We start from the raw sequence: 14,439 nt of genomic DNA on the forward strand, positions 1-14,439 counted from the left end.
GGAGGCCATCTAAGACTAGGAAGGTTTCTGATTACCTTTGATGATGATTTTTTTAACAACAATAATAACAATAACAGAAATAAAAATAACTGTACAGAACTGTAAAATATTTTGAGCATAGTGGAGAAATTTGAGTGCTACATGTAAAAAAAAAAAGTTTTACTTTTACAAAGAAACATAGTTGACAAGTTAAACTTACTGAACATGAAAATAAGTCTACATAACAGAAAGCTGTTCTGTTAACTTCCTAGTTCAAGTTCATTTACCTCAAAATTTTAGGTCAGCCACACACAGTTTTACATTAAATGTAAATAAACATGCAAAACTTTGATAGAACACTTGATAATGTTATATAATTTAATGCTTAATAATAATGATCGTTTATATGTTTATAAGCAATATAAATTAATTTAGCAGTGCTAATGAATCTGCAAACAAAAACTGCACATTGCAATCATATTACAAGAGGACTCAAGGAGAACTCAGTCAAAACTTGGAAAAACATATCTTGGGAGGATGTGGGTGAATTATCTACTATTGTCATCATATCTGCATCAGTGTAATGTAGATTTTGCGAGTTTGAGTCCTAAACACTGAGCCAGTACTTTCTGAGCCAGTGCATGTGACGTTAATTCAAAAGGACATATGATGTGGCCTGAAAAACTCCAACTCGACACCTCTGACTTTTAAATTATGATTTCAGGCTTAACAAGGTGACTCACAGCACACGCACCACAGTTTAGCATGTTGTTTTTCTCCTGACTCAGTGATGCTACTTCTGTCAATTTAATATGAAAAAAAAAAAATTAATCTCACAAAGTGCAGCTTTAATTTGGGTGGGACACTAGTGATTTCAGAGCTACATATCATCAATGTCATTAATGTATTTTCAGCATCATCTACACACAGTTATTCCAGAACAAGAGCGGAGAGAGCGGGGTGTTCATTTGTGGTTTCGGTGTCAGTTACATGTATTTTTATTCTCATCTCTCGCCACATCAAACCTTGTTACAATATGTTCTGTTTTGTTTAAGTTAACCCCTTACCTGGCCAGGGCCAGACCTTTTATTACATTTCTTTAAACTAAGAATAGCTCAACCAGTTTGCATTGAAGTCCCTGTAGTTACTGAATAATAAGCCTTAGTATGCAATCTGCCTAGGGAAAAGAAAAAAACAGCACTTAGCTATGTCACTGTGTATGTCATGTACATGCTGCTTAAAACTTTCTCAAATGAAAAGACTTTTGTTGCATGCCTGCTCTTAATATTCACTTGGGAAGAGGCCTTTTTTTTAACCAAAGTTAAATGGGATACCTGATATGTTGGGATCAATACAGGAGCCATTAACCAAGGTTTTTCCTTCAGGACAAGTGCAGCTGGCTCCGGTTGGGTTCAGCAGGCACATAAAGTCACAGGTTATCTTCAGACATGGATTGGCCACTGATAACACAGAAAAAAGACATCATAGTGATCCTTCCTTCCCAGAAGCATGGTGACTTCAGTCCTGTGAACAATTTCTACAATAGACATGGTGTAAAACAAGCTTGAGAAAATCTATGAACTTTATACTATGTCTAAAATATACTGTAAAAAAGACGCTAAAGAAATTTGCAAAGCATTGTAGAAGCGACCGCTTTATATTAAGCTGAAACCACAGAACTGTATGTGTTGTACAAAACCTGTGGTAGATTCTGAGATGTAAGTATACTGAACATCAGTTGGCATGGGTAGAAGTCAAAAAACAAAGCAAAAATAAAAAACAAAGCAAAGGCTGATTAGTAAGGGGTCTGTAAACTCAGTAATGCAGTAGTAAAGACCATGATGCCATTTTTCATAAAATTCCTTAGAATGCAATGAAGAAAGACTGAAATTCACTAGCTGGGCCAAACCAAAACCATCTAAGCAAAAGACGGTGGTGAAACCGAAATAAATTTTCTTTATTCTTCTTGTGACATACATTATTTCTGCATCAAATGGCATAGTATGCACTAAAAAGCACATTTCTCATGCTGTAAGATACAGCATTTTGCTTTGGAGCACAAAAAAGCCCGATATTTCTGCCAAGGCTGTTTTTCACATTTAACTCAGTTTTAATGGCTAAAAACAAAGCAATCCGGCAGTAAAATACAATCATGCTCACGCAATCCGCCAGCCTTCTCAAACACGCTGCTTTTGAAATTCGCAAAGACGTCAGCCCAAGAGAGGTATGATGGAGATCACTCAGTGGCTGAAGGTCGGTCAGGGCTTCCACAGAATGTCAGAATCAAAGTAACTTGTAAAAGAGCCAAGAAAGGCAAAAGAGCTTCATCCATGTTTTGCTGAAGACATCAAACCTCAGCCTTCTAGCTTTTGCTGGCAGTGCAAGTTCCTCCCTCAGACTTGCGCTCTGGCTTTTAATGAGTCAGTGGGGACAGGCACAGCTGCCCCATGCTGCAACACCCTGACCAGCAAAGATCTGTCTGAGGCTCTGGGGCCATTAACACTACCCAGAGAACAAACAGTAACCAGGTCCTTGCCCGTGGACTGTGGTTTCTGATGAAGCCCAGAAGCAGCAGCAGACAAGCAGCAGAGTGAATGAGAATACACTGGTAGAGTTATGCATAGCCTTGATATCCTGGCAACTGCAGCACCAGGGCAGATAGCAACAGAGTGCTATGGAATTTGTAGAACGCTTGCAACACCAGTCAGTCTTTTCCTTCAAGTGAGTTTAAAAATTGTGACGTTCTGTTTCGTTATTGTTATATAAACTACTACTTCAAATTCTCATGTGTCTACTACAGCCAGCAAAAAGAGTGAGGGGCAACAAGTATTCTGTTCCTGTTGTTTTTGCTATTATTTAATATAATTCCAGTACATTTATCCACATCAGATTTACAAATCTTCTTTGACTTTGTATTCAGTTATTTGGAAATAAAGAACATTTATAATTTATATACTTATTTATACATAAATACAAGTATGTAATATTGTAATATTAAGTTAACAGAACATTAACGTTAACATTTGTTGAAAAAAAGTTCAATAGATGCAACATTTCAGTTAACCTGATTATTTACTTTAAGTTTAAAAGCTTCAGAATTGTTTTACTGTCTAAGAAGATTTCATGCACTAAGTGGCTATCAAAGAAAAGGTGAAGGAGCATCCTAAATTTTTCAAGGATAACATTATTAAACACTCACTCAAATTTAAAGAGCTACAGAGCTTTAGAAAAGCCTTAACTGACCATCTTACTGGAAAGTTCTTGGGACCACAACTAATTATCATCACACAGGTTCCACAACACACTCTCAGACTAATGATAAGGAAGGTAAGAGAGAAGCAACATAGATGTACAACCCCATTTCCAAAAAGAGTTGGATGCTGTGCAAAAAGGAAATTAAAAACAAAATGCAATGACATGTAAATCATTTAAACCCTATATTTAATTGAAAATAGTACAAAGATGTTTCTCAACACAGAACAGCAAATAACTAATGCTTTTCATCAGCAACAATACACAATATCATTAAGAGATCCAGAGAATCTGGAGGAATCTCTGTATGCAAGAGATAAGGCCTAAAAACAGTTCTTGCTGACCATGATCTTTGGGTCCTCAGGCGCTGCTGCATTAAAAATAGACATGATTCTGTAGTGGAAATCATTGCATGGGCTTAGAAAAACTTCTGAAAACCACCATCTGTGAAAATAGTTTGTCGCTGCATCCAGAAATGCAAGTTAAAACTCTAAAACACAAAGAAGAAATCACTGTGCTGCTACTTTCTCTGGGCCTGAGTTTAAAAGCAGAGATTTAAAATAGACTGAGGGGTAGTGGAAAAGTATCCTGTTATCAGGCAAGTAAACATTTGAAATTATTTTTGGAAGTCATGGAAACACTGTCCTCCAGGCTAAAGACCATGCAGCTTGTTATCAGTGCACAGTTCAAAAGCCAGTATTCATGAAGGTACAAGGGTGCATTAGTGCACATGGCATTGGCAACATGCACATCTGTGAAGGCACAATTAATGCTGATATATACATGTTTTGGCAACATATGCTGCCATCCAGATTATGTCTTTTTCAGGGAAGGCCTTGTTTATTTCAGCAAGACAATGTCAAACCACATTCAACATGTATTACAACAGCATTGCTTCGTATTAAAAGAGTCTGCCTGCAGTCCAGACCTGTCACCACTGAAAACATTTGGTGCGTTATATATTGGTACACGACCAAGGTAACCCTGAACTGTTGAGCAGCTGAAATCCTATATTAAGCAAGAACGAGAAAACATTGCACTTTGAAAATTACAGCAGTCTCCTCGCAAACACTTACAGAGTGTTGTTAAAAGAAGAGGAGATAGAACCCAGTGGTAAACATGCCTCTGTCCCAACTTTTTTAGAATATGTTTTTGGCATCAAATTCAAAATGGGCATATATTTTTCAAAAAAACAATAAAATTTCTCAGTTTCAACTTTTGATATCTTGTCTTTGTAGAATTTTCTGTTAAAATGGTTGACATGATTTGCATATTGTTGCATCTTATTTTTATTTACATTTATTTACATTACAGTCCCAACTTTTTTGAAAATGGGGCTGCATACAGACGGGAGCATCATGAAATGGCGCCTTTTTTCTCCAAACAATGTTGAGGCATAACGCCATCAAAAATAAATATGTAAGGAGTGATGTAATGGGAGTTTGGCAAGAGATATGGACCAAAATTGAGCCACAATGCTAAGAAAGCTAACTGCTTCTTACAACAAATAGCAACTGTTATTAATTTGTGGTGTGTCTGAATACATTTTTTCCTATCAACTTAAATTCTAAAACAAATTTGTTTCTGCTGATGTATACATACTTTTTTGCTCATATTTGTAAGCACAAAGTCTAAAGACATCATGTGTGTATATTTGAAGTGGATATGGCCACTGGAAGTATATTAAATAAAAAAAAACCCTTGTTTCCCATCACTGCAGTTTAGTCTCAGTAGTGAGACTTTAATGCTGTAAGCATTCAGTTTTCAAATCCTCCTGTTTTATAAGAGTCATAAAGAAGCATTTAAGAGAAAACATTACAGGAAAGCTACACATCTAAAATAAATAAATAAGTACATATAGCTGCGCTTCCAGCACACTACAAAGGACTTCAGCGTATGCAATTAAAGGTCAGTTGAGTACAGTATGCTGTTTTGGTTTTGGAGATCAAGTCAAGACATGTGAGGAGTGAATTGAGACACGCTACAAATCATCTTCATCCTCTTTGGAGGGTAGTACCTCTTCCTTTGAAAGCCTGCGAAAAGCTGCAAGCCAGAATTTAAAGAGCATTCTAGACACTTGACAAATTCAAGGATGGTTTTTAAACTGGCACCTCTCACAACCCATACACATAACTCCTGAAAAATCGAAACTACCATCCTACCATCCGTCAGCCTCCTAGAAAAATGTGTTATAGAGTGCAAATCAATTAGAGTTGGGAAAAAAAATATTCCCTTACCTTCTTGCTGCTTGAAGCGATGCGAGATCATGATATTTGTAGCCTTTTCTGTGCCCATAATCAGAAGCTCAGCAGCATGTTTGCCATACTTATGTACTCTGAATACCTCATGTTTCAGACCAGTTCCATAAATCAAGTCCTCAAAAATGTCTATCCTGTATGGCTGTGATATCCCTGCAAAGGAGTTTACAAGCAAGTACAGACGAGTAAATGAACGTTCATTTTTATAATTTGCAAAAGTTTCCTGTGCATTTCAGTCAAGACTTTTCGTAAACTTTGCTCATGACAAAAACACAGGATCCTTCAGCAACATGTGGAGCCAGTCAATAGTGTTAATTCTTATAGTGCTGAAGTATCTAAAATGTGATTTGTGTAGATACACAGCTCTTCACTGTTCACTGCAGGTGATCTTTTGTTGCTGGATGGTGGATGGGAAAAAAAACATTAACCCTTATTTGTGTGTTTATCTTACCCTGTTTGCCACTGATAACCACCAGCGGGTCTGAGCCATCGAAACGTAGACTTCCTATGACCGAGAGCTCTGCATCAGCCCAGTACAAACGCTGGCTGAAGTAATCAATGGCAAGGCCTATGGATGGATAATGAGGACAGATTTATTTTCTTTATGAATCAGACACAAATCTATAGAGATGGCTCCATTCATGTCTTGTAGTCAAATGGACTGAAACTGTCCTTTTAAGAACATGGTTGGCTGAAAGTGTCACATGGAGATAACGTGAAAAAACATTGAAAGAACCACGTCCTTGGCAATGAAGTGGGATAAGGTACTATATTTCCACATGCCACAGACTAAGATACAGCTAAGATAACTGTTTTATTCTTTGTACATATAAAAACTCTAGGTCCAATCCTGTTTCTCTACTTCTCAGTACTGAAAAAAACTTGCTGTAATTTTTGCTCTGAATGCGTAACACTCTGCTTATAATATTTCCTCTCTTGATTAAATACCGGAGACTTTCTTTAGGCATACTTTTCCAGAGATGATGGATTCTTAGAGCTGTATTCAAGGGATTCAAGGGTTCTCGTGCTAAAGGAGGTCAGATTCAGTGTGTTTTCTCCCGAAGGACATGCCTGCAGCTTTACCTAAAGGCAACTTATGTCCAAAGTTACTGTTTTCCACTGAAATCTCCCTTTTCTGCTTTTAAATGAGGAAAGAGGTGTGAAGCAACAACTTCAACAGAAGCATATTAAAAGACGTCTCAATGCCAACGCATTCAGAGGTCAGCCTTGGTCATCTCCATTGACCTGAGACAAAAATCATGCAGGGTTCAAGCACGTGTCATACAAAGGGCAGGGGAAGTGATGGAAAAAGTACATGAAAGGGATATTATATTTTAGCCTGACTAAAGGTCAGTTGTTCTCCCCATGTCTGCGTGGGTTTCCTTCGGGTTCTCTGGTTTCCTCCCATAGTCCAAAGACATGCAGCCAGGCCAATTGCACATGCTAAATTGCCCCAGGTGTGTGTGAATGTGTATGTCCAAATGTGAGAATTTTCCTAGTTAAAAATGCACATTCACACAGTTCTTATATAATAAGTATTGATTATAAACAAAATTTTGAGTTTGTAAAGGGTCTCTAATGAGTGCCTAACATTTATGAGTGTCTGCTACAAAAACATTCAAATATTTCAGTTTTCAAAGGACAAAAAGGGAAAAAACAGAAGTTCCCTTTACAGTTAAAAAAAAAAAAGATTAAGTTATAGTGTAAATGGAACTTTTAACAACTGCGCACAATCTGATAGACCAAAACTCCCTTCATCTTTGAGAGACAGGACAAATCTAGGTGTATCTGTCCATTCCTCCACTGTGAAATGATAACTCAGTGCTATGGGTGATGTAAAATGCATAGCTATCAAGAAGCCATAAAAGAAATTAAACCAAGAAAGGGCTGGTGATCTCAGAATACTGTACTGACCACAGCCGAGACCAGACCTCAACATCACTGAATGTGTTTTGGATTACTTGGACCATGATATCCCTGCATGATTTTTAGCTTTTGAGGCTTCTGTGTAATTTGCAGTTAAACATTTTTCTCCTGTTTCCCCCTATGCTAAAAAATAATGTACTGACATTAAACAAATGATATACAAATATATGGATGCTGTCAGAAGAAAACCTCGCATCTCCATTGTTTTTCAGTTTTTGACATAATTTTAAAATGTCTGTTGCCCTACACATTAGTTGTAAATATCATGATGAATGGACAAAAAGAAATGGCACAGAATTACTGGTTCTATTGACTTGTATTGAAAGTAGGTTTTTTCCTTCTCCTATAAAGATGTCATTTTTGGAGACACAAGGTTTTCTTCTGACAACAGCGATATATATATATATATACATATATATATATATATATATATTACTTCATGATGAAAATATTCATAAAAATAGGTGTGTCTACCAGTCCCTGTTTTTACTGTAAGAAGAGAAGAATTTAAAAGAGATGGTCAATTTTAATTAATGATTTTCTTAATCAATAAATCAAATGAAATCAATGCATTAAAAAGAGACAAAAATTGTGACACTATATTTCCAGCATGGAAACACAGAAAGGAAAAACAGTGGCTGAATTATTAGAAATAGCTCTTAAAATGCATAACAGCATGGCTAGAAGAACTGAGGCCACTCTCAACACCATAGGAAGCGCATTTCTTATCTCTGATCTATTCATATACTAATACTAATATACTAATAACCAATTTCCATTATTTAGTCCCTCTGTATATATTCAAGGCCAAGGCGGTGAAAGATAGAGGGCACAGCAGGGATCATATAGAAGCGCAATACATTCTTAATATGAGAAAAGCGAAGAGCGAAAAATAATACCTGTGGGTCTCCTGAGCTTCTTATCCAACAACACTCTGCGCATAGAGCCATCCATTGCTGACTCCTCGATATGTGAGTGGTCGCTAATAACCGACCAGTACATCATCCTGTAACAGATGCCCAGAGGATATTCTTATGATACTGTGGTTGTGTCTAATAATTGCTCTCTATATAAAACAACATTAACTTCTCATAACAAGTGAACTGAATTGAATAAAAGCTATGGATAAAGTTTGTCACTTGACTCTCTTCAGCCCTTTTTAATGTCTATAAACATCAAAATGTCCTAATACTAAGGTTTACTGCTGTGTGATTTTTCAAGAGGAAAAATAGCTATTTAAGAAGATAGGCCAAAAATCTCACCCTTTAACTGGATTGATGGCAATTGCATACGGCTCTCCTGCAATGTCAGTTATCAGACGAGTGCAGTTGGGTCCCTTGAGCTGGCCCACATTTATAGAGTATCTCAGTTTGGTCCAGTGGGCTGTGTAATAGCTAAACCAGTGCATTCTAGAGTGGTCTGTCCAGTAGATATTTCCAGTGACCCAATCAGCAGCCACATCTCTAGGCCTACGGAAGTCTGGGCACTGCAAAGGGCAGCAAGATAATAATGAAGCTTCACCCACTGCACAAGCCATTTGGTATTAGCAAAAGGTTAATTAGAAAAAACTAGATGATTATTTAGGTAGCTGTTGAAAAATGAATGATCTTACTCTTTTATTCTCAAAATAATTAGAACTGCTTTAAAAGTACATCAAAAACTGTAGAACCTCTAACATTTAGCACTAGACATGGTGGTCTTAGACTCATTGTGGCTGTTCAAAAGTGTCCTATTCTATTGTCAATGCTTTTCTATGGAGATAATGTAAGATGTGCGTGGATAAATGAACACCTGTGCTAGCAGTGGGTGCACCTTGACTGAATTCACTAATTAGAATGGGTGTCTGTATACTTTTGGCCACACAGTGTAGGCAAATACACAACAATTTAATGTATGTGCATCTTTAAAAGTTATAGAAAACCAGAAATGCATACAGAAATGCAACACAAATACATAAAAAAAGGCTTTTTTTAATGAAAGAATTTTCCTGAAGACACTTGATGACATGCTTCCCACAGATAGCAATACTTACTATGATTCCAACATTTGTTTTAGTTTGACTCCTGTCTAGGATTTCTTTGTAAAAAAGTCCACCCGGATTAAACTGGGTAGCCCAGATAAACTTTTGTTGGTGCAATAGAGCATCCATCCCGATGATGCGGGCATTTTCCTCGATGCGAGTGAGTACTTTGTGTCCATGGCTCTGGTTAAATGGATACACAAAACTTCGGATTTCAGTGTCATTAGCTATGTAGAGCACTCGATCTTCTGGTCCTGCCCGTTGAGTTATTAATATGCAAAAAAAATGAGAGGTGGCTAAATTCCATTTAGGGTTTAAGACAACAGTTTGACAATTACAGATGCACAAGATCAATTATTTTAAGAAAGCAATGCAAAAGATAACAATCTAAAACATAAAACATATAGAATTATATAAGCAAATCATTAATTAGAGTAGTAGTAAACAATAATGAATGAATAAAAACATACATTGCTTTTTAGATTAAGAAAAGCATTAATAATTAAAAAAAGTAATACTAAATTTACAATAAATACAATGATTACTGAATAAGGTTTCAGTGGCATAACTTATCATGAAAGTCTTTTTACTTTAGCCACTGAAAAATCAACATTATTGTACAATTTTAGAATATAAAATCTTAATGCAATAAAACAAATCCTTAAAGGATAGGTTCATTATTTCACTAGAGCATGTGGGCTTTTGTATCAGGCACATAATGACTGGGTTTGTACAATAGCTTGTATGATGGCGAGTCTCACAAAGATACAGTTACAATGTTATAATGACAAACTGCCACAATTGAACAAAGTCTTCTCCAACATGACCACTTCAAAACAGCAAAGCTTGCCTATTCACTGATAAGTGACTAAAAATGCTGCATATATGAACTAATTCATACAAAACATGATGCTCATTTCATACTGTTTTATTGCATTTGTATTAGGGGTGGGAATCTCTAGGCACCTCACGATTCAATTCATTTACGAGTCAGAGGGCTGCGATGTGACTATAAAATGATTATCGATGCATCTTTTTTTATAATACAGGATTTTTTTTCTCACTGTTTGAGGACTTGGTACTTGGTACTATTAAAGCAGAGTATTTGTAATGATCTATAATGAATTTACTTCCTGTATCTTTAATTAATAAAACAAATGGAAGTGATGTGGCAAGTGAACTGGAAGACTCTCATTCACTGCTTTCTTTTGGAGCACATGAGACGCTGCTGCCACTCATCTCCGATAATATGTGCAGTTATGGTGAAATAAGATCCTGTGGCAATGCATGCCCACGCATCACATTACAGCCATCTCACTCATTGTCTTTAGTGAATTTATAACTGTGGTTATAAAATATCTTCGAGATGGAACGTGTGCAACATAGCGTGAAAGCCCTGCTTCTCAATGACTGAGAGCTGGCATACAGACTGCACGTCCCATAGCAAAGCAGTCTCAACCGGCTAGTAGTGAACAAAAAAGGCAAAGAGAAAGATTTAAGATTAACATTTGGAGACAAATGGACTTATTTGCCTTTATAAGCACCACAGTTTGTTTCCTGGACCATTAAACCTGCAATGAGAGACTGTCAAACACTAAAAAGTTGCTAAGATGAAGTCGCTTCTCTTTCGAATTTTCCTGTTCCACCTTAAATGGTGCTGCATTTACATTCAGCGCTTCAGTTAGAATTTATGGTGGAACAGGAAAATTCCAACAAGAACCTGGGGAATAAGAAGCAACTTCATCATAAATCTCATAAATCAGTCGAACATTGAGAGACATTTTACAAGAAACTGTTCTAGTTTTGAGGAAACGTTTTCTGGCAGAGACAGGAGGAAAGCAGCTATAGCTAAAGCTTAAAGTAGAGAAAAGTAAGTCTTTTCGTCTCAAAGTAAGTGTTTTCATTTATATTTTTAGCCTATACTAGAACATTAACCCATGCTGAGACATGCTGGACATTAAATATTGTGGCTCCCAAGGTGGTTAGATTTTTGTTGAAAGGACAAAATGGCTCTTCTTAACGTTTGAGTTGTTGACTCCTGACCCGACCTAACTTTTAATGCAGAGGGTGACGGTCGGATTTCTCGCTCATCCAATTGTGATTTTGTTATGTGCTGCCACAGACTGTCTGGGTGCTGCACTTCTGCACTTCCAAGTTCCGCCTTTTTGCGTTCCATTAACGTTACGTTATGAATGAAAATTTATAAAAACGATTTTGACATTTGTGAATCAATTCAAAATCGTTCAGGTCCGCATTGCGATGTATCTAAAAACCCAGTGTAACAAGCCTTCTGTGGCAGTTTCAGATGAATCCTGTCTGCTGGTTATGTACAAAACTAGTGTACAAGCCTAAACATGCAGGTTACAATTGCACAATTTGTGAATGCAGGTATTCTGCTCAATTTGATTAAGTTTGAACAACTCGCACCAAACAGATGGATGCATGAGCCTCAAATATATATATATAACACTGTTATACTCTCTGGACTAGATGTTGGTATGTTGGTACGTGGCACAAATTATGCCGAGATGCAGCTCCAATAAATAAATGTTCTCCCTTCATAAACTCAATTTGATCAGCCGAAGTAAAACAGCATCAAGCAGAATGTATTCATTAATTTATTAATCCTGCTAAACTTCATTATTAAAGTTTCATTTCCTTGTGTACAGCTTGCTAATGGCTTTTTGGTCCTAGTAAACTCAACCTTTATTGCAGATGCATTGCAATTGCATATTGTGAATACATCAAGGAACATTTTACCTGCTCCTATGCTCATATGCACAAAGCATAAAAACATATTGCAGAAGTAAAGCTTTGCAGTTTCAAAATGCATTTGGGAACTCTTTAACTTTGTTCATAAGGGGGTATCTTTCCATAGGGAACACTGTGATGGCTCGCTGTTGTGGTAAATTACTTAATACTGCCTCAGTTATTAAAGCAAGTGTTGAGGACAAAAAACTCACCACTCCATAGACATGATAAAAAGTGATTGGTTTAAGAAATAGTGAACTTATCCTTTGAGGTTTGTATACTTGGCAGCACATTAAGAGTAGTGCTTTGGGTCTCTGTGTTAAACTAATGCATGTAAGGACTGTCTTTCATGTCTGATATAAGCACTTTGGTCAGTGAAATTAAAATAATGTACTGATGGAGCTAAAACTGAAATCAATGGAAAACATAGGTCCTTACCTTTAGCTACACAGTTGCCATTTACATCCTTGTAATTTTTGTCACATGTACATTTGTATGAGCCTTTAACATTCGTGCAATAGTGAGAGCACGTGCCAAAATAAAGACACTCATTTATTTCTGAAAGAGAAGAAAGCAAAATATCAGTCTTATTGTCAAGTGTCCTACTCTTTTGTCAGCTTTACTTATTCAAACTTTGAGTTAAATGACCTCACCACAACCAATATCCTCATATACTGCAAGAATGGAAATACCACATTCATAGCTGAGGCTCCACAGTTCATAGTGTCAGTGTCCTTTTCATCATCATGCACTGCGAACAGTCTTCATGCTGAGAATATTCTCAAACTCAGTTTAAATAAGGAAGGTGAAGGTTTCAGGCAGGTCAAAATATTGACCCATTCCCATAGTTAATTATTCACAATGCGAGCACATCTCTGTGTGCATGCCGCAGCTGTATGTATAGCACAATTGGTATAATAAGACAGGTTAAGAGGTTATTGCTACACTACATAATATCTGTGCTTAGTCACTATCATAGTAGCCACATACACAATTAAATCAGAGTGCATTAACATTCTACATGTTTTCTTTTTCTTTTTTTTAGCCATTCTAAGTATTTCAAAATTTACTGTAAATATGCTTTATAAAATGACATCATGCAAAGTTCTGCACTGTAAATCCAAACACTGATTAAATATGTCATAGGATTTAGTTTGGCTGTTTTCCTATTTGAAAACATCAAATGCACATCACTGCTTTAAACCTAAATGTGATTTGACTGGTTTTGAAAATTAATGTTATGTTCTTTAACACTGATGTTTATTTGATGTTACAGTCAAGGTTTCCTGAACTGGCTCTCAGCTAAACACTAAGTGTTGCAGTCTAAATGAAAAATGTTTAAAAACCCAAATTAAGCCTAAGCCTAGACTAAATGGGATTTTAAAGGGGCTGTCAACATATTCTGTTCATGCTTTTAGCTATAGGCTTCAGCATGAATGAACTATTGCCTGCAAAATAAAAGAACAATACTATTTGGATTGAGAGACTCTTAAGATTATCCTCAGCTGGATATCAGTCGTGCAGGGCTATATTGGAAAATTCTAATGCAAAGTGATTCCTCAAATCAACCAGAACAAGGACAGATTGTTTGTCCTCCTCCTTTTCATGGCCCTGTATCATACAAATAGGTTAAGTTGTATCTGACCGACTGGCGATGAGGGTTTAACACATTTACATTTACGGCATTTGGTTGACGCTCTTATCCAGAGCGACTTACAATTTGATTATTTTTACACAGGTAGGCGGAGGTAGTGTTAGGAGTCTTGCCCAAGGACTCTTATTGGTATAGTGTGGGGTCTTTGCCAAGGTGGGGATTGAACCCCAGTCTACAGCCTAGAAGGCAGAGATGTTACCCACTACACTAACCAACCAGTTAACACTGGTTAACTGTTGTAAAATGACTGACATTTGGCTTACAAAAGTGTCCCCAATGCCTTCTTTACAAACGAACCTTTCCACTGTTTCATACATGTGAAACAGGCTTTGGAGAGCTGCTTGTTGACAGAGCTGTTCCTCCCTTTCTCTCTCCTTCTACTGCCACTGGAGTACATTAGGGAGGCTTATTCTGCATAATTTGTAGGCCAGTTTAACTTAGACAGAAAATGCTCTTACTTTACTTTAAAGATTTGTCACATATCAATATATCGATAGACACCTAGTAGCAGTACTATGATTCAGCAAATAGCAGCGTTTAGATGATTGGCCAAATCCTATCACCGCTGCAGTTACCGTAGGTTACCCATAGTCACTCGG

General features: G+C 36.8%; 1 protein-coding gene across 2 annotated transcripts in view; it reads right to left on the reverse strand.

Annotated features, from left to right (window-relative positions):
- The window catches only part of lrp1bb (low density lipoprotein receptor-related protein 1Bb), a 412,476-nt gene that overhangs the window by 17,093 nt on the left and 380,944 nt on the right, over nucleotides 1–14,439 (reverse strand). For both annotated transcript variants that reach the window (XM_037539357.1, XM_037539356.1), the window contains 7 exons: nucleotides 12,625–12,744; nucleotides 9,448–9,689; nucleotides 8,678–8,901; nucleotides 8,315–8,421; nucleotides 5,941–6,057; nucleotides 5,469–5,642; nucleotides 1,314–1,439 (listed from right to left, as the gene is read on the reverse strand). In XM_037539357.1, the coding sequence (XP_037395254.1) occupies nucleotides 1,314–1,439; nucleotides 5,469–5,642; nucleotides 5,941–6,057; nucleotides 8,315–8,421; nucleotides 8,678–8,901; nucleotides 9,448–9,689; nucleotides 12,625–12,744 (1,110 nt within the window). The remainder of the gene's footprint in view (nucleotides 1–1,313; nucleotides 1,440–5,468; nucleotides 5,643–5,940; nucleotides 6,058–8,314; nucleotides 8,422–8,677; nucleotides 8,902–9,447; nucleotides 9,690–12,624; nucleotides 12,745–14,439) is intronic.

The sequence above is a fragment of the Pygocentrus nattereri genome, chromosome 6, assembly GCF_015220715.1.
Source record: "Pygocentrus nattereri isolate fPygNat1 chromosome 6, fPygNat1.pri, whole genome shotgun sequence".
Lineage (NCBI taxonomy): Eukaryota > Metazoa > Chordata > Actinopteri > Characiformes > Serrasalmidae > Pygocentrus > Pygocentrus nattereri.